The sequence below is a fragment of the Amblyomma maculatum genome, chromosome 11 (genome assembly GCF_055883805.1).
Source record: "Amblyomma maculatum isolate TAMU_Amacu chromosome 11, ASM5588380v1, whole genome shotgun sequence".
NCBI lineage: Eukaryota > Metazoa > Arthropoda > Arachnida > Ixodida > Ixodidae > Amblyomma > Amblyomma maculatum.
The window spans coordinates 41,727,806-41,751,732 of NC_139354.1; the positions used below are offsets into that span (position 1 = coordinate 41,727,806).

General features: G+C 42.9%; 2 protein-coding genes across 2 annotated transcripts in view; one reads left to right on the forward strand and one right to left on the reverse strand.

Annotated features, from left to right (window-relative positions):
* The first annotated feature begins 246 nt into the window (after window positions 1-246).
* The window catches only part of LOC146173632 (dicarboxylate carrier UCP2-like), a 143,832-nt gene continuing 120,151 nt past the window's right edge, over window positions 247-23,927 (forward strand). The window contains exons 1-2 of the mRNA XM_084584792.1: window positions 247-345; window positions 529-679. The gene's annotated coding sequence lies outside the window, so the exon portion shown is untranslated. The remainder of the gene's footprint in view (window positions 346-528; window positions 680-23,927) is intronic.
* On the reverse strand, window positions 4,932-22,789 carry LOC146173633 (dual specificity protein kinase TTK-like). Its single transcript, XM_084583911.1, has 9 exons — window positions 22,660-22,789; window positions 18,604-18,710; window positions 16,651-16,882; window positions 12,909-12,983; window positions 11,030-11,184; window positions 9,876-10,042; window positions 8,111-8,238; window positions 6,831-6,908; window positions 4,932-5,339 (listed from the first exon to the last, which is right to left on the reverse strand). Exons 2-8 carry the CDS (start codon window positions 18,624-18,626, stop codon window positions 6,861-6,863), a joined length of 828 nt encoding a protein of 275 aa, XP_084440037.1. The 5' UTR covers window positions 18,627-18,710; window positions 22,660-22,789; the 3' UTR covers window positions 4,932-5,339; window positions 6,831-6,860.

The window sequence follows — 23,927 nt, forward strand, 5'->3', positions numbered from 1 at the left end:
ATTGCTCACATACTTAAAAATTAATATTATACTTGCACTATCCTAATAGGTGTATTGACCAAAGTTGCAGTTTTTACTTCAATTTTGTAGAAAACAATTATTGATTTGTTGCGGCGTTTTTTTTTTGTGTTTTTTTTTTTCTTGCTTTGAATGACAATGAGTGACACTCAGAGAAACTTACATCCTTACATGCCAAGCATAAACTACATGAACACAGCTCTTGCACCATCGTTTGCTTGCACTGCTTGCACCAGTAGCAGGGTAGCAGTAGTAGCAGTGCAGCCGTGCAGCCTAAAAACAACCGTTGGTAACAATGGGATGAATCGTCCGCGCGCATCAACGGCGGTAAGTGCAAAATCATACGAAAAGTGCGATTTAATTTTTTTGGCTTTGACTTTTACTGGAATAAAGTAGCTGCAAATGCATGAAACGCGCGTTGAGGTCTGGTGCTTGCTTGCATGCGTGCATCTCGCGGCATAAATGGGGTTCCCTCCGAGCACGCACCGAGAGCGCACGCGTTTTCGACAGCTCCGGTGCCTGTCACTGCGAACCTCGACCCATCACATCGCCCCAAGCGGAGCTCCAGTTTCCTGAAAAAGCGTCTGGCGAAGATCTTGCAGCCTAGGCTGTTCAAACGGGCCTCCAGTGACTCAGAATTCATCTCACCAACACGGTGATGGTCAGTATTCCAGATCAACATCGTGCCATCCAGCGTGCTCAAATCAAGCATCCGCTACCATCCCAATTGCTGCCTATGCCCCGGGCTAGCCCCTGACAACCCTTACGTGGGGTGTTATACCACGCGTACAACCATAAAACCGACACCGAGATTTTCGACGAGATCCGTGCGAGCAACCGCCGCCTTTCCGTCGTGGCAGCGGCGCGGCATGGGTGGTACCCGCCATTTCGGGGTTACATTTGTGAACAAGGAGCTACCCCGCTTCGTGCAATATCTTGACTTCACCTTCGAGGTGTTCCCTTTCAAAAGCCACCGAGAGAAGAGTCCTTCCCCTCGCTTGGCGAGAGCTACCAAGATAGCCACAGTGGCAGTCGCTCCAGTACCAAATGAGATACTTGAGCTTCAGTTTAGCAAATGCCAAAATCCAGTCTCGAGTCGGCATTGAGAAGCATAACTTTTGCACCGGGCATTTGAACGCTGGTGTTCGCTCCTTTAAGAAGCTTGTCTTTCGCAGAAGTGCATCTGCCGGCTTGAATAAATTTGTAATTTTCTGACCATTCATTACCTAGGTAACAGTCAACTGAACGAATCCCCAAGAAAGCGGAGCCGGTTTCGAGCATCTGCTGCTCCTCTCCAGTTGCCATGGTAATATAAATGCGCACAACTGGCCTCTCCTGGCCACCCTGAAATGCTCGACTGGTAGCCCAGTGTAGCTCCCACTACAAAATTTAAAAATTCGGCAGCAGTAACGTTATCACAAGTCTCAGTACACTTCTGCAAGGCGTTGAGAACCCTGAACTTCGTCACGTTTTAACTGGCATTTATGCATTATTTTGAATGCTAGCCACGAGCTACATGGGATGTTTAACCAACAAGCTTAATAATTTCCAGTCTTTGAATCTCCCTTTCACCATTTCAGCTACCCTTTAAAGAATTTCTTGTGTTTAGTAAAATAAAGACAAATTATAGTAAACACACCCACAATTACATTTCTTGAGAAACTCTGATAAAGGAAATGAATGGCTGCGTGGTACCAACCTACTTTTTGGTGGAGTTGTTAAAAAAAAAAAGAAAGCTGAGAACTGTAAAGTTGGTTTGGTTTGGTTTGCGGGGTTTAACGTCCCAAAGCAACTCAGGCTATGAGAGACGCCGCAGTGGAGCACTCCAAATATTTCGACCACCTGGGGTTCTTTAACGTGCACTGACATCGTGCAGCACACGGGCGCCTTGCTTTTCACCTCCAGTGAAAAGCGGCCGCCGAGGCCGGGATTCGATCCCGCGAACTCGGCGAACAGTAGTCGCGTGCCGTAACCACTGCGCCACCCCAACGGGGTGCTTCGCGAAAGTGGAGGTGCATGGGTCAGCAGTTTTTTTTTCTTCTACATTATCAGATCAAGAAAGCTTCTCAGTTGTAGTTCACATATAATTGCATTATGCTGCTCCGTTAACGCTTTCTCTATCATGGGAAAACTGGCAATTTTAGGGTGGTGTTCGTAAAAATATTTTTCACCCATTAATTCAAATACTTTTCTTTATTGCTGTGCATCATAGTATAGCTAATAATTTTTTAAGTCGCAAAGGAAAATAATATATACTGCGCATGAAGAAAAAAAAAGTCTCGTTCTTGCAAAAAAATTACCGCTTCTTCTGAGTATCTTATTTGTTCATCAGCAACGAGACGAATTTATTGCTGAGAAAACTAAACATAGCATTTCCCTTTCCCTGTCGCTTGACTGGCATCTGTGCTGCCTTGACCAAAACACGCTGTCACTGCCATTTTGTAAAGAACAGCTGTGTAGCCTTGCATCAGGGATCTGCCTCAGTAAACTATCTGTCCCTACTGGGGATGTCCCCACAGTTTGCTTGTGCACTGCCTCCTCTATTTCTACAGTGCCAGCTGCATCACCTGCTTTGCAGTGGGAGGCATCAGTATGCCCCACTTCATAGTTGCTGCATTGTGACGCTACCCAGATAGATTACAGGACTGCTTACATTATGCTTGCATATGGGCGCACCGTGGGTGTGTGGTGCTGGTATTCTGACGATCACTCTTTCTTGCTCCTTCACCACAGGTCTGTCAGATTCTTGCTTTCTACCCCTTCTTGCGTAGCTCTAGACTCACCAGTGGTATGGCGCCTTTTCATGCACCAGGTGGCTGGAGCGGCAGATTTGCTCACCGTTTGCAGAGGTGGGCTAAGGCGTTGAGTGACTACATCTGAACATGTGCTGAAGTGGACTTGATTTCAGTTTTATCTGTCTTGTTATTCAAGCTTTTTTTTTAATTTTTAATTTGCATCATTTGATTAACGCTTGGTGGCAGTCGGCGAGAAAGAACTTCGCGAGCAATACACGGATGAAGAAAGAAGAGGCAAAGACCTACACAAATGCAGATGCGCACGAAAATGTCTTGGTGGTGCTCTGCAATCTGCATTTGTTTATTTCTTTACCTATTCTTCGTCTGCATCTCGCTTGTGCATTTCTTTATTTGCATCGTTATAAGCCAACTAACTTAACTATACCATGTCAACTGAATCCCCTCAGCACAGCAGGTACAAAACTAATGGCCAAGCCAATAACTTGACCGCCAGGAAATCGGGCTTTGGCATCAGCTATTGTGCTGTGCATCCATGAATGGAATTCACTTTTCGCTTGTTAAAGCAATCATAGCAGTTGGCTGCCAAAAACAAAAATATATACAGCTGAACCCCGTTATGAGACATGGATGTATAACAGACAATCGGGTATAAGAGATATTCACCCAAATGGTTGGCCACCCTATGACTCAATAATTGAACCTCTTTTTTAACAGACATTTAATGTAGAAGACAATTGACTATAAAGGACATATCAGCCTCTAAGTTTGGAACTCAGTCTTGCTTGTAACAGACATTTTAACATTAGATGTAGCACCATCCATCGCCAGGTTCAGTAGCAGCTAGTGAAAACAAAAGAGACACACCTGTACCGTCGTTATTAATTATAACTTCAGCAAACAAAGAGCAGGTCAATCAGCTATGAAATGACTGCAGCAGGAATGCAATATAGAGAAGCTTTTCAGGCTTGCCATGAAGAGCACAAGTGTGACTGCATATGCAAGCATCTGAGAAATTATATTGGGAGCGTGCGTTGGGCTCTATCACGAATTACGACCAACCTGACTTGCAAACAGATGCGTAAAGGCAGCCCAAATTGTGATACATGTGCGAAAGCCGACAGAAACGTGTCCGAAAGTGAAACATGCAGTCGCTCTGACATATCTTTTGAGATAATGCATGCAAACGAAGCAGGTGCTCTTCGCTCGGCCGCTAATTGTAACAGGCTGGCAGACTTCGGTTCAGTGCAGTAAGCAATCGATGTTATGGAAACAGCATACCACGCACTCGCTTCGTTTCTGGCAGTGAACAGACCTGAGAGGCCAAAAATACTCGGGATAAGTTCTCTGCTTCGATGAACACCAGTTCCCCTCCTATCATAAAGGAAACAAGGTTACCGCAAGGAAAAAAAGACTTTTTGTACAACACAACGGGTTGACATTGCAATAATACACTGCTACTTGGCTGCGTTTGCAATGCAGGATAATTACAGCAAATAATTGGATTTTCAGATGATGCTTAGCACATGTTGCACACTAAGAAATAAGACAAAGTAAATATTGCTATTGCCTGAGCGTACACTGAACTGCTTTTACACACATAAAACTAAAGCTACATAATTTCCCTAACCATTTTGTGCATTCCTTCAACTGAACACATGCGAAAGGTAAATGGAATTTAGATGGATTTAGATGTTTATTTAGATGATTAACGGCTCATACCATTCACCCAGTTAAAACAATCTTTACTGCAACCTTTAGATGTGCCTCACAAACTAACTTGAATATATTATATTTCCTGCACTATTCAGCATTGATATATTGATGCAGTGGAAGTTTTCATAAGTCCCCATATCCGATGTGAACAGAGAGGAAGTCAAAGAATGCAAACATTGAGTCAGCATTTCCTGATGCTCGCCTTCACTTGTTCTCACTTTAAACGAGAGCTCAATTTGGCAAGAGTCATTCTTCGCGTCCACTTAGTATGTGCTAAGAGGGATAAGCATATGAAGTAAATCAAACTACAACTTCTCCATTTAAGACCACAAAAGACCACAAAACCACAAAACTGGATCTAGTTCGGTAAAACTGGAGGACGATTCCTCCTCTCGATTTTGTAAAAAACAGCTCCATGAAGAAAATGCAGTATCTCGCTTGAAATTCGCAATCTCATTTTATTTCGGCACAATAAAACTCGTGAATGAGCGCTGGAAGGCGCAAAAGCAGGCGCACGCTGACCACTGCCACAGAAGCAAGCGGTCAGGGTCGTGTAGGTCCTGCACGCCCCTCGCGGCGGGAGAGAGCGCAATTCGCTTAAACTCCCATTGTTTCCGCAGCGAGTGCGCAGGCTGTATGAAAGCGCGCACCACTGCCACTTGAGTCCAGCCGTGAGTAGAATGTCAAGAAGGTTCAGATCAGAGATTTCAGTAAAATCGATTGTCGATGATTCCGCTGTGATGGCCAGCATTTTTGCTTCTGTGGGAACAACATTCTGGAAGGAAGCCTTTCCATACACAGGAGGTGGTAGAGGATGCACCCCAGGGACCAAATGTCGAACTTCCGACTTATCTGCAAAAAACAGACCAGTTTGCAGCATTTGTAACTCAACAATGTAAGTGTCCTGTGTGTTCTTAAAGGGACACACAGCCGACAAATCAAAGTCGACCTGCATAAATAGTCTACCATGTTCTAATCACGAAGAGCAGGCCCTCTGGCCAAGAATGGAGGTTTTGCGAGCTAGACAAGGCCAAGAAACCAAACACAGTTGCTGCCCCTACTGGCAATTCACAACTAGAATGCTTGGTTTAGTTTGGTTTGTGGGGTTTAACGTCCCAAAGCGACTCAGGCTATGAGAGACGCCGTAGTGGAGAGCTCCGGAAATTTCGACTACCTGGGGTTCTTTAACGTGCGCTGATATCGCACAGCAGACGGGCGCCTTGCTTTTTGCCTCCTTTGAAAAGTGGCCACCGTCCGCCACTGAAGGTTATTTCGGCGCAGGCTCCAGAGGCAATGCTACGCTGTGCTTCATTTCAAAATTGCGGCAGCCCAACCTTTTCAGTAATGATGTCGTGTGTTGAAACTTAATGACAGGAAAATTCTGGAAACCAGTTTCCTTGCCAAAAATGCACCTTTTGCTGCCGGACACATGCCAACTTGTCCTGAAAGATCAGCAGCAATTTTCACTCTGAACACTGATTCGATGCAGTTTTCCACTTCGTCCCTTTGAAAAGGCTCTATGACAGTTTTTTAGCCCTGTGTGTGCAAGACATTTCTTAAGATTTACAGTGCCCCCAATATTGTACCATGGCTACTCAATAGAAACACACTAGATGTGAACCGTCGCATCACCTGAAACTAGTTCCTGTCGCCCTCGCTGCGGCGTTTTGGAACAGTTGAGGACGTTTCCGTGTGCAGGTTTGAGATCGAGAATGACACATTATCATCACTGCGCTTCTCTGACAAACGTGCACTTGCCGAAACAAATTCAGACTTACACGGCTACAGTAATACCCTAAAGTAATTGTTTCGAAAGATTGCCTACAGCGGTGACAGTTAACCTGCACTTCTGTTTAGACACGCTCGTTAGACTGCACACACCTATGCTTAAACGCCTGTAACTTTGACCACCTTTGTAGGCGAAGCCCCTTTCAAGCACACACCACTACAAAGCTGTGACGCAGTGGGTTTCGAACTAACCCCCTCTCACAAACAAGTGAATGGCTAAGCCACTAAGCCACCAACTGCCTATCACCTCCTTTCTCTCTTCCCTCCTCTCTCCTCATCTCAAGTAAGAGAGGGGTTTTCCTTCCTCCAGTGTGCCATATCGACGAAATAAGGCAGGTGGTGCTTCAGACAACAACAAGAGCAAAATCGAAGACCAAGTTCATGCTGATCAGCATTGCAATCCCCTTTTAAAAGCACTCTAAAAAAAGTTCAAACATTTAAATTTCAGTCTTCAGCGAGATAAAAATTCAAATGGCCCCAAATCAACAATAACAGCCATTCGCTGCTGCACTGGGACTCATAGGCACATGGGAGCAGAGTCATAGGAGTGCTCACCTTCAGGCAGCGCTTGCCCCACCCTCGTGGTCACACTCTTGGAGAGACTCGGGGAGACGTGAAATTTAACGTTCCCATCTGAAACATCGAATGGAAAATGGCTGTTACTAACTGTTACACTATAAGGGGAAGGCTCCAGCTTACATTCATTCACCTGAATTTCACATGCACAAATGTTTTGTAACATAATACTGCTGCATTTTGCTTTCATAGAAATATGCTAAGCAGCAGAAGACCATGGCCCCTGAGCAGTAACGGAGAATGCACAAGAGAAAGATGACGTCTGTCACATCCACGCTATTGTACTCGTAGCAATGCATAGCGAAAAGAATCATCCCATTTTCACCTTAATTTCCTTCACCATTATTATATGGCAGTAATATTTCTGTACAGTAAGCACAAGTCTTAATTTTTACAGGGCTGCGTTTTATATTTTCAGACACTAGAACAGTCAAAATAAATTTGATTTATTTCAGAGCAGCAAGATGGCTAACCTTGATTCAACAATGCTGCATTTGCCTCAGTGTACCATACTGTTTTTATCTCTTGCCTCTGCTGCAGTCAGATGGTTATCAAAGGCCAAGACTGAAGAAATATAGTACAATGTCTTAGGCATAACTTAACACATGCTATACAGCAACTCTTCCTTCCAATACTCAAACTAAGTAGTCATGCACATTGGAGCACAATATCTCATTCTAAGCTGAAGTACTCAAAGGCCCTGTCTTCAAAATTTTCTCTGTTAGCACTTCTAGCTCTGGTGCCATTTCAATGTACTACTGCCCGGTGCCAAAGTAATTGGATTAGGGGACCACATGCTCGTTACTTTTACGAAGGTTACCATAATTATCAGAATCTTAGAACACGATATTCAAAACTCTTAGATCATCTTACATTCGAGAACTGACTAACCCTTGACTGAACTGGTCTTAGGTGGCCGCAGTGCTGTTGGTGTACAAAAGCATTTTTTACATTGCGCAAATGATATTAATTTCTGAAATCTTATGCTTATTGGGATAAAAGCAAAAAAAGAAGTTTCAGGTTGCAGTGTGCTAAAGTAACTACAATTGAATCTGTTTTGAGAATCTTCAAAAATATCAATGGCTGAGAAATAGGCACCGGGCTGACTCAGTCTGATATTGATCACATTTGTCTTGTTTGTTAGCTCTTGCGGCACATAATTAATTTGAGTTATCACGTGCCAAGCAAGAGGTTAAAATATCATCCAAGTATTCATTTTCCTCGATCAAAGGCGCACAAGCAACAGAATGACACTGTACCCGAGACTCTTTCATGACACTGGTCACGTCTTCCTTCATGGTGCTTGCAGTGCTGCTGAAGTCTGCAATCTTCAGCTTTCCATGAACAAAGAGGAAGTTGTGTGGCTTGAGATCACAGTGTATCACACCTGGCCAAAAAAAATAAACAAAACAACATTATGTCAACGGACATGCTAGGTCCACACATTGCCTCATGAACTTACACAAGACTCTTCTCTCAATTCGCAATATTCCTCACAACCCCATTTTCACTTAAATATAGCACTTGGTCAACGTTACCTTGATTTGACAAGGCCTGGCCCTCCGTACTCTTTACATCATGCTAGTTGCCGACACTCCTGCCAGCACTCTTCACTAATGCTCGTCTCGATCAACCCCTTGCAGTCATTTACTAGTTAAGCTAGGCACTGCAACACAGTGTTGATATAGAACTCCGCTGTTACGTTCCTCACTGCTGTGTTTTCCTGGTTATTACGTTGTTTTTATCTGGTCTGGTATTACTCCCATAAGATGCAATGTATTGGGAACCTTGCTAATTATGTTGCAGCTGTGGAAACGTTCCTGCATGATATGTCGCAACTTGGCTCCCCGAATCCACCTGTAGCAATGCGCGCCAGCCGCCATTTTGGCTATTGACGAGTCTTGGCTACAAAACTAGCACCAAGAAGCCGCATGCGAGTTGGAGAGGCTAGCACTAAATCGCCATACCATATGCCTTGTGAACCACAGAACGTCGAACCCACATTTTTTTCTCCACCACTGAAGACAGTAGAACGGTCAAACTTTAACATCTTTGCCGTGCTTCAATGGTGTCGGGCAAGTGGAAAGCACTTCCCCTTGAGGAAAAGCTAGCCATACTCAATGCAGTCGACTGGCAGCCAACGCGGAAAAGAGTGGATATTGCGAACGACCTTGGTCTGCTACCCTCTACGCTTGAGACTCGTCTCGAAGCGTAGTGCTTGCATTCGCATTTTAAAATGTGCTTGCATTCGCATTTTAAAGCTCGCAAGCAGTCCTACATGAAAGCTATTGTGCGCAAGGATTTTACACTAACAGTGAGTATTATGGCAGAGGCTGTGTAAAAGGCAGAAATTAAATTAGGAGCAGACGCTTCCTTTTGAAATTCTTAGTAAAAGGACTGAAAGGGTCAGAGTACCCTGACAACCTCACTTTTCACTCAGACTGCGCAGTAAAAGTGACCAAAGACACACGGGATACCGCATTTGCGACGGAAGGAGGAGACAATGTGCAGTGTGAACCTGGTTTTCAATTTATCAGATGTGATGATGGAGGGCACTGTTCTCGCTGTCGCCGGCATCAAGAAAGCGGGGCGGAAAAGCTGGCACGGCCAGCCATCGCCGGTCTTAATTTCCCTGGCTCCCAGTCCCATGTGGCTGCAGCAGCAGCTGAATGCGCCTATGTGATCGAGGGGGCTCAACAGTTCAGAAAGACGACAATGTGGGGGTGAAACCAAGACCATAAGGGCGCTTCATCCTGACCGCTCACACATCCACTGGTGCCACAATTAAAGGATTTCCTTTTGAATGGTCTGTGAAACTTTAGTGTTGTAAAATTTCAAGCTTACGAAGTAAGCTACGGATTCTACCAACTTCAGTATATCAAGGTTCAACTGTATATCCAGGAACGACTACATACAATAAGGCTTTCATGCTTTAACAGCAGTGAGGGATGAAGGATGGAAAAAGACTAAACACATGCACTCAGGTTCTACAAGCATGAACATGGACAGCGGCCATCTCTATACCTTTCTCGTGAATCTCTTGTACAGCCAGCAACCTCTCGGACCAGTAGAACTTGACGTTGATTGTGCTCACACACCCATCCGTGACAGAAGACATCAGTACTCCTGCGAGGTCCTCGTCGCCCTTTTCCATGACCAGAGCCAGCACGAGATCCCTTTTATGGTATTCACTGCAGTAAACAATTAAAAGTCATGTCAGTTACTACAGCTTGAGGCCAGCCAGTGCAAATTCACTGCTGTCTTCTGTGACTTGATTTTGTAAAGATAAGGAACACGCATACTGATTATGAAGGTAAAGAAAGAAAAACCGAAGCTCACAACAATGCATGCACTAACTGACCATTCAAATAGGATGTCCTTCAAAAGTAAGATGTTTTTTTTCTGTATGAGAAAACTAATAAACAGGAGACATGAAACCTAAAGCATGACCTTAGATTTCAGGACAGCCACTAATATAGCTTGAATGACAGCTGCTGTGGCACTGAGTTTACAACAGTACATATAAGCATTGAGGTGGCTTGGAAATGACTGACTTTCTGAGAGGCAAGTGTATGCACAGTCGCCACATCCATTACTCCTATTTACTAGCCTTATGTGGTAAGTGATGACTATTTTGTGCTGCATTCGAGACCAAGAACAGTAAACGTGTCAAACTTTGCAAAATAAAAATAAAAAGAAACAGCTCAAGGACATGTTTTATGAATGCAGATGTCATGCTGCTATCAAGGCAATGTGAACATGGGACTTCTATGAATGTGATAAACATCAAGTAGAAGTTAGGATTTATAAATTATGAATAAAACCCTGAGCTTCCAAAGCTACAAAGGCATTACTTCAGATATGTGAGAGGTGCAGCGTGCACATTGGGAAAGTTAACACGAACATTTGGCAATGATTGCACAATTGGTGCACGTGACACTAATGGTGCTCCTCTCTCTGCCTATAGTATGCTGTCCACAAGCATGAAACCTACTTTTTACACTGCAAACTCCTATCAGTTCTGCTATGTGCCTGCTAAAACTGCGCTTTTTAGCTGCCAGGATAACTCCCATTACTTTAGTACCACAGAGGTCAATCTTCTCTCGCATACAAGTTTTTCCCCAAACAATGCAAAGAGAATGGAAACGAAACATTAGAAGTACAAGAGTAAGCCTTACAAGTCAAACAGGCGGACAACACGCTCACAGTTGGGCAGCAACTTCAGGATGGCCATCTCATTCATGAACATGTCATCAACCTTGGACTGAGCACGTGCCAGGCGAACTAGTTTCACAGCGCAGAGTTTCTTGTGCTTGGTTACCATCCTGAAAACCTGCCAAATATAGATGGTGCAAGAAAACGTAGGCCTGAAAATCAGTGCGCAAAGACTAAGGTAATCTTCAACAGCCTCTGGAAGGAACAGCAGTTTACAATATCTAGCGTAGCACAGAAAGTGGTGGGCAAATATATCTACTTAGGACAGGTAGTCAAATACAAATTTTTGACTAGCAGCTTACAGTATTGCTCAACAGTAATGTATACAACAGTTGCATCTTACCAGTACTCACCTATGGAGCTGAAATGTGGAGGCTAACGAAAAGGGTTCTAGTTAAGTTGAGGACAACGCAGAAGGCTGAGGAACGAAAAATGGTAGGTGTAATATGTTGCGACATAGGAAGCGTGGAGAGTGGGTCAGAGAAATAACTCTAGTTAATGCGATTCTAGTTGAAATTAAGAAGAGTTGGGCATAGCCAGGTCATGTAGTGCGGAGAGAGCCGATGTTCACATAGGGTAACAAATCGGATTCTAAGGAAAAAAAAAGCTCAGCAAGGAGTGGCAGAAAGTTAGGTAGGTGGATGAGGTTAAGAAGTTCGCAGGGGTCAGGTGGATGAAGCTAGCACAGGACCGGGTTAATTGGAGGAATATGGAAGAGGCCCTCTGGATGATGAAGCAAGATCACTGATTTCTCCCCCATGTTTCATAATGTCAAAGAGAAATAAGGAGCAAGCCATGACTTGGCACAGTTTTTATTTTTATTAGGGCCAAACATGACTAAAAATCTTAAAGAATTTTCTGGTTTGCTGTGGCTCTAAATAAGGCAGAGGTAGGGCACAACCCTCTACAAAAAAAAAAGAAAAAAGCTCCCCCAGAAAGTCTATAGGCACATATATAAGAAATGGGGGCAAAAAAGCAGGCAAAGAAACAGCAGTTTTAATGACACAGCTGTGCAGCCCTTGCTAGTGGCTATTAAAACACAAGTAGCTGTAGTAACAAGGAACAAAGCGCTCCTAGGGTGCACGAATTATATCCACTCCATGGTCTCAATGCTTAAGCAGTACTTGAAAATACTCTAAAGTTTCTACCTTCTACAAGCGTGCATACAAGTATTTATTTCTGCAGTTTAACAAGTGAATAGCACAGTAAAAAGCACTGCTTTTCAATAACACTCAGCTCAAGGTCAAGTGCCTTAATGACTTTTTATCACGCATAGCTGGAGATTGCCCATCTAATAAAGATTTCGTTCCATCCATATTCCAAGTAATATTTGTTTGGAGCAACACTTGCGCAGACAAGAAAAGCGGACAATAGATATTCGTAAAGCAAACCACATTTACTGTTGGACCATACTGAGGTGCACTTTTTATAATCTAAACAAACATCTGATACTTGAAGTCTGTCTTCATGAGCTTCTACTTTACGTACGAGTTACTACACCAAGCACACAACTGGCACCAATGCTTTCACAGCTGCATTCTTGTGACAAGCACAGAAATTCATATAAGTAGCGTCTTACAATTTACTCCAACAATACTTGATTCATCTGTCACGTGAGAGGTTCTATGCTGCAGGGGATTAATAAAGAAGCTGGATTACAGCAACGAAACAATGACTAGCGGGTAGTAAATGTCAGTTCACTCACTGCCTGCTTGCCTAACCTGAAAAATTCCCTCACTTGCAACAAGAATCAGCAAAGGCCGCCGTCTTTGTTTCATCAACCCCTCTGCATTGTTCTCGGCAGACCAGAGAAATTGTCAACAGTACAAGGCCAAACCTTACCTTGCTAGAGCCACTTCTCCCATTAATGTTCAGCACTTGGTACAGCTTTCCATTTATTTCTGCATAACAACTCCCCTGCAATAAAGAATCAAGTAGACCCCTCAAACAACTATAAACACATGTAAAATGAAGTTTTGAGTAAGATGCATGCAAAGTAAAATTTTGGTTAAATATACCATAAAAACTTTTATATAATACGAACTTAAATATGAGGTGCAATTTCGGCATTGCAGAAACTGAAAAACATTTCCATCCGCATATAATGCGAGTGATGAAAGATCAGTAAAAGTATTCATTTACGCTACATTTCACGGTTGTTCCGTGAGGTGTACGTGCTCCACACTTTCGTGTCCAAAGCTTATCGGCACCAGGTACCGAATAGTACTGCAACCCTTCATGTGCTGGTGCTGGTTCACTCCCCTTTGCGTGCCAATGCGATAGATGGAGCAGACATAGCAGCCAGAATAGTAGGTGCAAGTTTTATATGATGACCGCATAAGATGGCTTGCTCGGCCTCCCCAAAAGTAATATTTGAAAAGCTGTACATAATTTTCAGCGAGTCTTTGCTATCTTGACATGCCATGTCCAATTTACTGTTTTACTATAGCATCATGCCCGGTAATAAAGGCCTGAAATATAGAAATATGCAAACAATACTCTTTCGGAACCGAACAGAATATGTATGTTTATGCTAGCTTCGCTACCGAATCAAATATGTCTAGTGTTGGTTAAAAACTCAACCAAATAATGACAGTATCCAAATGAATACAATTAGGATACCTGCAAAAGTATACCATATATGCTACGGCAATGAGCCTATTTTCGTCTAGGAAGTATTGACCCCAGTTAAGTGGTTTCATAGCGCAGGGTGACACTCCTTGACACTCCTTGACAATGACACTCCTTATGCACGATCCTCCAACATTCCACCCATCAATCAATGAAAGCATGCAGTCAGCTATGATCATGATGCCCATTTTTTAGCATCGCGAGCTTCAAAAGGCGTTTGTTGTTACCATGCGTTCCATTTGTAATAAAGCAAACATACTGAGCACAAGCTTTGTGCAACTACTCGCACACATCAAGCCGTTGCAGACACTACTGTCAAGGGCTCGATGTTTTGGCACTCGCAAATTTGCCCCTCCCCCACCTCCATCATCATCAAAAGAAAAAAGAAACAGCATGATGCTATCGCTGCGCAGCATCTTGGCATGACGCATATGAAGGCGACTGGAGTGCGAAACTGAGGGATGCGCTAATGAGAAGCATTTCCTTTTTTCAAATTCAATGCAACTGACGTTGGGGTTGGGCTCCATTAGGCGAGTATATACGGTATCTGCTGCTGATGCAAATATTGCCACAATACATACTTATGCAAGACAGCAAAGCGATGGAAGAAGCACTATATAAGCTCCTAGTTCAAAGTTTTAACTACCTAAATACCTAATACAGTAGAACCCCTTTATAGTAAAGTCACTGGGACCAGCAAAAACATTTACTCTATCAGGGTCTTTACTATATCAGTGGTCAGTGATGACATGGCCCTGAAGATGCTGTCTGGTAGTTAAATAGGCACTTCTAGAACACGTCTTGTTGCTTAAGGAAAAAAAAAACATACCTTCCATCTCGCTTTTATCTCTTTGTGAAATTTTTTCATTATAAAATTTCTTTACATCTTGTGAAAATATCTCTTAAGCATGAGGACAATGTGGTTACGAAGTCAATCAAGTTCGATTTCATGTGAAAACCAATGCCTTGCATGAACATGCTGTCCCTTTTTGCTGTTTCCGTCTTTTAAAAGGCAATAAATGATAAATGAGCGTGGCACCCAAGTGCTTTAAGACTGCACTCGCTGCACCTACACTTTCTGCCTGCACATGCCTCATGCTTTGTGCTGCACATTGCAGTGAATGTTAACCCTTCCCTTTCCCTATTTCTTGCTGCACTTTTACTCTTCTTTACTTTCTGAACAGACCACGCCGCCTCCTTGCTATGTCTGTAGACAGCTTTACTTTCTTTTGTTTTCCTGCGCGCTGCGCGCTTTCCCTCACGGCTCTAAGGCCTTTGTAAAGTAGGCTTCTTCTGACTGCTGCTAAGTCCAGTGGTAAAGCCACCTAAACGAACACTCGGCGTTATTTTTTTGTTTTCAAATACAAAAAATCTTTGCCTCGCGATTCTAGGTAGTGCGCGGGTGGCGATACCATATCGTGAGAGTCATCGCCGCGGCCAAGAGCACTTTACTATAACAGATTTTTACTAAAAGAGTCTTTACTATATAAAGGGGGGAAAATGTGCTGTTGTCTATGGAAGATTATCTGGGACTTCAGTTTGACTTTCCTATATCAGAGTTTTTGCTATACCAGAGTTTACTATAGCGTGGCTCTACTGTACTGATCTTGACCACGAGACATGCAACACTAAAGGCGCGTTCACACTTGCGAGCTGTGGAGGTCGTACGACGGAGCTTCGTCAACTCACCACAAACACTGGGAAACAGCAGGTTTTGACACCGGCGTGCGACTCGCTTTCACGACAGTGCTCGCTCCAAACGTGATTTGAGAGAAGAACCGACTTTCGTGTCTTTGTGGCCCTTTTTATCTGCTGCCGCACTGGAGGTATGCTAGTTCGCACTCCTTTCAGGCATGGATGGATATGTACTATCATGAGCAATATGAGCACTCTTGAGTACGGTTTGAGGCTTTCTGCCACGCGTTCCCGTGTTCTTGCTCATATATTGCTCAGGATAGTATAATTATTTCAGTGCTCTTGTCTGCGCTCCCGCGAAGTAGCAGATTATGAAATCGTCTCATGCCCGAGCTCTGAGTGCATGACGAATGTAAACACAAGAAGGCTTCACTCACTCACTGACATGTGCAAAATAACTGCGTGCACATGAAGTTGTACAGACACAGACATGCAATATTTTCCCACCAAAGGCTTGAAAAACGTCACGTCCTGCTGAGGAGTTAAGCGACCTAATGTTGCGTCAAAAGCAATCTGTCGGCGAGTGGCACACTCAAATGCGTCGCTGGCGATTTTTTCCAGTCTCCCTCTTCATGACTAATTAGCATAATGATGTCGTACAAACTCTGGGATTCGCCAGTATGAACGCATATTGAAGGCGGTAGATTAACCCTGTGACTGTCATGTCAGAGACATCAGTAACTGTCTCCTGTGACTTATAGTGACTGCAAAACCGGAGCTTAATATCAGCTGAGAAGGTGAAAAGGTAAAGCCGGCAAATCTAATTTCGAGCATGAAAGCAAGGCTCGCTAAATATGGCTGAACACAGTTGGGAACACTGATGCGTGAAAGCTACCACTATCCACTGGGAAGGCACTGAACCCTCCTTCCAGCACATTCGGGTCGTGGCAGCATGCTGTGCAGTGTTGAAACAAGTCCTGTTCTTGAAACAGATGTCGATTGAAAAAATAGAGTGTTCACTTGAAATTTCAGGCCTATTAATCAGACATTACGAGTTCGACTCGTTTTAAACAATCCTTATGAAACACTATTAGATTTTTTTCAGTTAATCAGATAAGGTGATAATTAGTTATTTGCAACAACTTCAGATACAGTCGGGCCTGGACATGCAGACCCTAGACGTTTAAAATTACTGGCTCAATTAAAAAAAATTTCTTCTTGAAAATGCTGCACAGGAGTGCGGGGAAGCTGGATATATTAACAGTGATATGGCATATACAACGGCTTGAGCCATGTGAAACTCGGTTATGATACGTACCGCAGGAGTCTCAACTTCCTGCAATAGGCTGAACAGGCTCCTCTTGTGTGAACCGGGAGGAACTTTGGCCGCGTCACGCAAGCTGCCACTGTGGACCCCAACAACCGCAGTGCCATGCTTCACGTCTAGGGGCACTGGTTGCTCACGTTGTCCACCATTCTGAGCAGTGGAAAGCGGTGGCTTCTCAGGTATAGACGAGGGTTTCAGATTAAAATTTGGTGGGGCAGACCGGCTGAAAATAGAGAAGTGCGATACAGTTTGAATCTGGTAGCTGAGCATATAGATAAAAAATGCTTCTGAGCAGCATTTTCCTGCAGACCCTATTTATAAAGGGCAGTCTTAAGAGGTGTAGTTTACAGATTCAGCAACGTCTCTAAAGCAGACACTGTACATAATGCTCACTATACAACTATAATGCTAAAACATTCAGGAGAAAGTGAGGATGCACGAATTCGAAGCCAACAGTTGGCGAGGGCAAGAAAATCGTAGTGGATTTTTTATTCTTACAATGTTATTTACCTAAATTAGTGATGTAATCAGTTTAAGGTGAAAGGTAAATACAAAGTAGAAGGAAAAACAATGCGTCAGACGTGTGGACGAAACCCACGACTTCCAAATATCGCATCTGGTGCTATTACCAACTGAGCTATGTCGACGGCTGTCCAACCTTGGGTAATAATGTTGCCTGTTAATGAACCTTGAGAGTGTTCACCAGCGCCTCCCTCTTGCATAGCGGCGGCTGTGAACAGTCTATGTTACCGCGAGAGTCACGTGGAACGCGATCAAAATCCTGGCAGAGCGGAAGCTGTGCGAGGAAAGGGAGCTGTGCCACCTATGGCTTCTCAAGACTGTCATAACACCCTCGCAAGCTAACAAGCAGAGAATTGAATCGAGGGGCTCGTTATGATGTACGAAGGAAAGAAGCCAAAAGCTGAAATATAATGCTCACTCACGAAAAATGCAGTTTAGCATTTTCATCTTTCTCTACCTATTGTGGATGAACAAACTTTGAACCAGACATAAACCAAGACCGGCACTCTTTGTACTTAATCATTGGCCACACAGGCAACTCTACCCAATGACTTTTTTCAGGTACTGCTGGACCTTCCAAACAAATTTCGTTTCCCAACAGCCAAGAAACGCCAACTAGTCACCCTTGCACAGTAAGCAAACGTGAAATCATGCATAAGGCTCTGAATCCGAGCAAATTAATGTTCCAGCACTTAAACGTGCAACAGCCTTTCAAATGCCAGAGCTCCACAGTATTAGGTCACCACACTCTGTCATCCTAACATTACTACAGCATTACAAATTCGCTCAAAATGCACAAGGTGGGAGATTATACATTATTATAGAATGCACTTGCAACACCCAATACTCATTACACAAACGCACATATGGCTAGCTCATTCACCTTAAATATATAGTTAAATTTGCTAGCAATTTACTGGGCCTGTATTGCATTACAGTCCACCCTATTCCTCCACTCCCATTTCATTCAACCTGCCAGAATAAATGTGCTCATTGTTTCGATCTGACACATGCACGAAACTTACCATGGTAGCATGAGGAATGCATTGAAAGCTGACACATGTTGGACACTCATGGCATCTTATATTTCAAAGGCAAGAAAACTGTCTGTCACTACATCACATCACAATAGAAGACCAACGATTATTAGCACCAAATAAAGCAGAAGAGAACAGCGTTTTGCTCATTTTCTACAACTTATTTTCCTTTATTTTTAACGAAGAGAAATTCGAGGGTACATGCATGTGCTTGCATGTAATGCAAGGGTAGCAAGCCACCAGAAAGTGCCAAACCCATCACCTCCTTATGTTGCATGCAGTATTTCACCAGTTGAGCTAGGGACATATGTCGAAAAGCGCGTCCATTATGAAGGAAACGCTCCATGAACATAATTACAGCACCATCAAAATGAATGCTACTTACAATTTCCGCACAACTTCGGGCATTCCTGTACTCTCGGTGGTAGAGTCCTGATGGGATGTGTCCTTGGCACCCAACAAGCTCGAGAGGCTCGTGCAACCCGTCGTATGCTAGTAATTCCACGAGAAGAATGTGAAAAACATTACTTTCAAAGTAGCACATCGGCTTCATGTTCCGATCAAGCCTTTGAAACATCTGCTTTAGAGACAGTATAAGTAAACAACACTGAGAAAAGGTACCTCTGTCCACAACACTGGAAAAGGACTCCGGAAATTGTAACCATTTTGGGGTTCTTGCATGCGAAAATGGCTTCGCCTCTATCGAAACGTGGCCACTGCAACTGAGATTTAATCTACGTCCTCGGTATAGGTATTCAAGCGCCCTACCACTGACACACCGTGGTGAGGCAAGTTTATTAATGCGAAAGAGTCACTTCGCTATGTTCACAGATTTCTATCCGTAGGCCGCATCTGCAAAATTGTGTCCGCCGCAGTTGTAATTGAGAAGTGGTAGAGGTTAATAAAGGGAGACGTAATGTGTCCAAAAAATAATTAGGTAAATAACTAGAGACAAAAAATGTAAAAGAGGGTAGAAATGGTCTCATTAGCCAATGGCTTGGCACCACATTTGAATCAAATACTAATATAGTAACTAAGTCCACATATGAATCGAATACTAATATAGTTAAATAAATTAGTCAATTAGGGTGACTTCAAGATGTATCAAATACTAATTATTTTATTAATCAGTCAATTAAGGTTACGTCAAGGATGTGACGTCCCACACCCTGAAGTAGAACCGAAAGAGGGCATATGAAGAAATTGGCATGCAATTTAAAAAGTACCAAAGAAGTGAATTAATGTGACTTAGAGTACATGACATCACGCAACCAGAAGTAGAGCCAAAAAAAGGCACTCTAACGGATTGGCGCGCAATTTGAAGTACCAAAGACCAACATGGGTAAACAAGAAGTGAATGTGACATCAAGGATATGACGTCACGCAAATGGGAATTGAGACAAAAAGGGCACATAAGTAGTTAAATCAGTTCATATTAGGGTGACATCAAGGATGTGGCGTCATGCAACCGGAAGTAGAGACAAAAAGGGCATAAGAAGAGATTGGTGCGCAACAAAACATTTACAAAAAAAAACAACCCAAACTCAAAAACACCAAAAAGTAATACAACCATACAAAAAAGCATCCGTGCTTTTGCATTACTCCAATGCAGATTCTGCACTGCTCTTTATTTTTTTCTTTGTACATTGCAAAGCCACACTTACCAACTTTGTGACTGCTACATTTGTTGCTGGCTATACTTTAAGAAAACTAGCCTTACTTGCCACTTTTGAACCATTATAGAAGAAAACTCCCAGTAAGTACTGAGCTTTAAAAAAGACACAGAGCGTAAGTTGGGCAAGAACATAAAGTTCCATAAACTGTAGTGGCGCCAACTCTTGTGTCGTTATGAGTTGGGTTGGCTTTCATGGCACATAAACAAGTAACGTTATCGTGCACCAAACATGGTAAAATGCCTGCACTTAAAAAGATGGCCTGCTTAGCAGCTGCAAAATTCTGCTGACACCACAGTGACCGAATATGTGTTGCCCACCTCTGCATACAGTCCGCACTCCTAGGTTGGACCCTTAAAAAGAGGAAAAAAAAATCCTCGGCACTAGCAGCAGCAGCACAGTTACTTGCTGCAGTACGCATATGCAGTTTTGAAACTCCAAGCAATAACCAGTTTGTGTCGCGAACATGTTTAATGTTCAGATTTTTGCTGCCATGCACTATCCTGTGTTGCATTCAGTTATTGCCATCAATCGGTAATTATCGCCATAATTATTAAAAAATGCTGCCTCTCACAGCGCAACTAACAATACCCAATTTAGTTCCATAGGATGTAACGTGGCTAAGAGATGCGACCACACGTGGGAAGGCTGGCCAGTGCAAGGCATGGCGAGAAAAAATTATTTTGACATGCCAGCTGCCTTTTAGGTTGAAAGGCATGCCACAGCAGAATAATTGTGGTAATAAGTTATTCTAATATAGAATCATGCAAGAAGGAAGTGTGTCAGCTCTGTTGTAATCCTTAAAGTGAGCCTGTAAGCTGGTGCAATACAAAGAGAAAAAGAAAGGCTGCAGTTCAACCATTTTCGAACCAAGTTTTATGAGGGATAGCTCAATTTTGCATGGTTTAGTGCTTATGGAATTTACTCGCTGAGACCATTTCAACAACACATGACTTGGCATTGTAATCATAATAAGCTAATTAAAGGTAATTAATTTATATTTGCAATTAGTGTGCAATCATACTCGATATAAGCTACCCAATGATATATAACTTTATGATGTGTAAGGTTAAATTTTTATTTGCAAATTACTGAACCGTAATTAAGACCTACAATTAGTCCAGTGCAATTATACTCCACATAGGTTTTAGATTAATATATACCATAAAGTTAAATTTTGTCAGAAAGAATTACCTATAATTACAACACTGCATCACCAAAGCTCAGTTTTACCCGACACAAGCTTTGCAACGATGTAACACTTGTGTTGCTATTATATACTTGCATAAGGTATGCAGTAATATAACACTTGTGTTGCTATGGCTTGATGCGAAGGCTTGACGCCGAGGCAGTGCTGAAGACATACGGACACAGTAATTGCCGCAAGAACAAGTGTTCATAAAAACCTCTCCAGAGAAACTGTGTTCAGTAGCTTAAACTTAAAACCAGAGGGTGCGGGATACAGCACGCAAAAAATTTCGCTGAAGTGAAAATTTCGTTGTGGCGATATCTGCTCAAAACCACTTTTGGATTTGACTGCATGCTTCCCAAACATTTAATTCCAAAACAAAGCCTTATCTTCGTTTGCCTCTCTCCCTTAGATATCAGCAGTGCGGTGCGAGATGCCAAACACGTCCATCAAATCCAGTGCAGGAGCCGAGGCCAATGCGTCTCGTGCTTCACTCTCATTGTCCAACAAAATGTCGTTATGGTGCACTTCAAGCTTCAGTTTTCAAAATTGACAGTTCACTGTTGGAGATGCCAATTTTCACTACAATGTCTCCTTTTTGTGTACCATTTTTGCATTGTTGGTGATTCGAACCTTAAGTTTCAAGGAAATTCCACTTTGTACTCATGGTACTGTAGAGCAGTAAAGCGAGAACTAGCCCAAAAAATAGTTCGTTCTGGTAAGAACTTCGTTGCATTCACTTCTATGACCAGCTGACAGGGAATTAGAAATATTTCCCTGTACACATAAGCGGTGAATGCACAGGGGGCATTCGCATTTCTCCCACTCCCTACACAATACATAGACATCCCGGCACTGTGCTGGCCATTTAGGGAAAAGCGAATTTCATATTCGAGTAGCAAAGCCTATTGCTTCTTGCTGTGCAATACCGCGGGAGATAACAGCAAGTGCCCGTGGTGGGAAACGCTCTCTCGCAGTCCCTTTAGGCAGACTCCCTCTACCTTCGAAGCGAGACGACGACATAATGCTAAGGCTACAGATTTTTTTATGAGCTAGAACATTCTTTCACAGTGCACTTTACCTGGCATTGTGTTACACAAAGTATTTCCTAGTGTGATATGCCGTTGCCTATTTCGTCCATACATACCTGTGGCTGCGACTATGCCATGGGTTCAGGAAATTGTGTACAAGAAAGGCCTGCGTATAGCTGGCACGGAAGTTTGCCTTCCCAACTGCATGTGTGTAGAGCGACATTATAAGGGATAAAAGTATTTTTTACTATATGTGCACTGGCAACAATTTCATGTTACAACCATTATGATAATAAGCTTGCAACCTCTTGACCCAAACCGCTTAATGAAGAGACTTACCCCACGCGAATATCAAAGTGAGATAGCATGTGTGCCAAAGACCTAAGATAAAACACATGAGGTTTGTATCACAGAATTAGTAACATTGCAGTGCAGCTGTGTAAAAATGCCGCTATATGTTACCAACCTCGAAGTGCTACTGTGACTAGCAAGTGCGAAACTAAAAAGGAAGACAAGACATTACAAAACATTGATTTGGCTCCACTTACAGTTCCAGGGGGCTGCTCCTGGCTGGGAGCAGGTGTAAGCAGTTGAGCACAGCTGTCTGACGCAGTAGCAGGAACAGCATACGGCAGCTTCAGCCAAGGCAGGCCAAGCCAGTTTTTGTCCAACCAAATCCGCAACCACTGAAACCTGAGTGGTAGAAGTTAAGGCACAGCAAATTTACAACTTAAATTTACAATTTAAATTTACAATTTAATTTACAAATTTACAATTTAAAGTTTCAGTAGAAAAATATGTGCATTACATAAGAAGCAAGTAATTGAAACAAGATTTTGCTTCATCGTAAACTTCGTTATATTGAGATTCAGCTGTAGCTAAGCTAACAGGATTCATTTTATTTCCTCAAAGGATTTAAAGTTGTACTGGATCAAGATGCTCGAGTTAGGCGGTTTCCGCCAAAGAGCTCTCGCGTATTTCTACTCAAACTTGTGTCGCTTGACTGCATTCATGCTAGCATGAGATACAAGTGCAGGCAGTATAATCGTGAGCTATTGTGTGGCATTGTACTTCACCATGCACCTTAGGCAGTGGTGCCTTTTGAACTTGGTATTATTAGGAAGCAAAGCTGAAGTACACAACAAGGTTCCATCTACAGTTCAATAAAAGCACTGCACCACGATCCCATTGAACATGTATTATACCTGCTTTTCCTTGAAGCCAAATATTCAAAAAATACTGCATACACTGACACAAGCAACACTTTAACAGGACATAAAAAGTGTTCAAAAGAAATGTGGATTTACCATTCTTGCATTGATGAAGGCAAACTGGCCGGTACAGCTTGGCTCTCACGCCCAGGGGGGGTAGCTTGCATGGTCTCACTGATCCATAAAAATCACGAAATCTGTAATATTTCAAAATTGAACACAATCCTGAATTGCTGCCCTGCCTTCTCAGCTGCCTCGTGCAAAAAAAATAATAATAAAAGCCCAGTTGCAAATCCTGCATACGTTTGCATTTGGGTTTTTGGCACATATAGGCAGCCAAGGCCAACTTGAGTCAAGTGAAAGGGTTAATCTTGAAAATCCTAGCATATATGTGACAGCATTTTCAAAACAATAATTGCAAGGCACACTGAAAGCAACTAAAGCCACAAGAATAGTTGCACACAACTTGCTGTTTGTACAGGCAGTTGTAAATTTATGGCCGCTTGCATTATTAATAAAAAATTCTAGAGGCCACTTTGGACCACTTAGTGCGATGAGGAAAGAGTCGTAGCGCGGTGGATCGTAGCCCTCCACTACTGCACCTA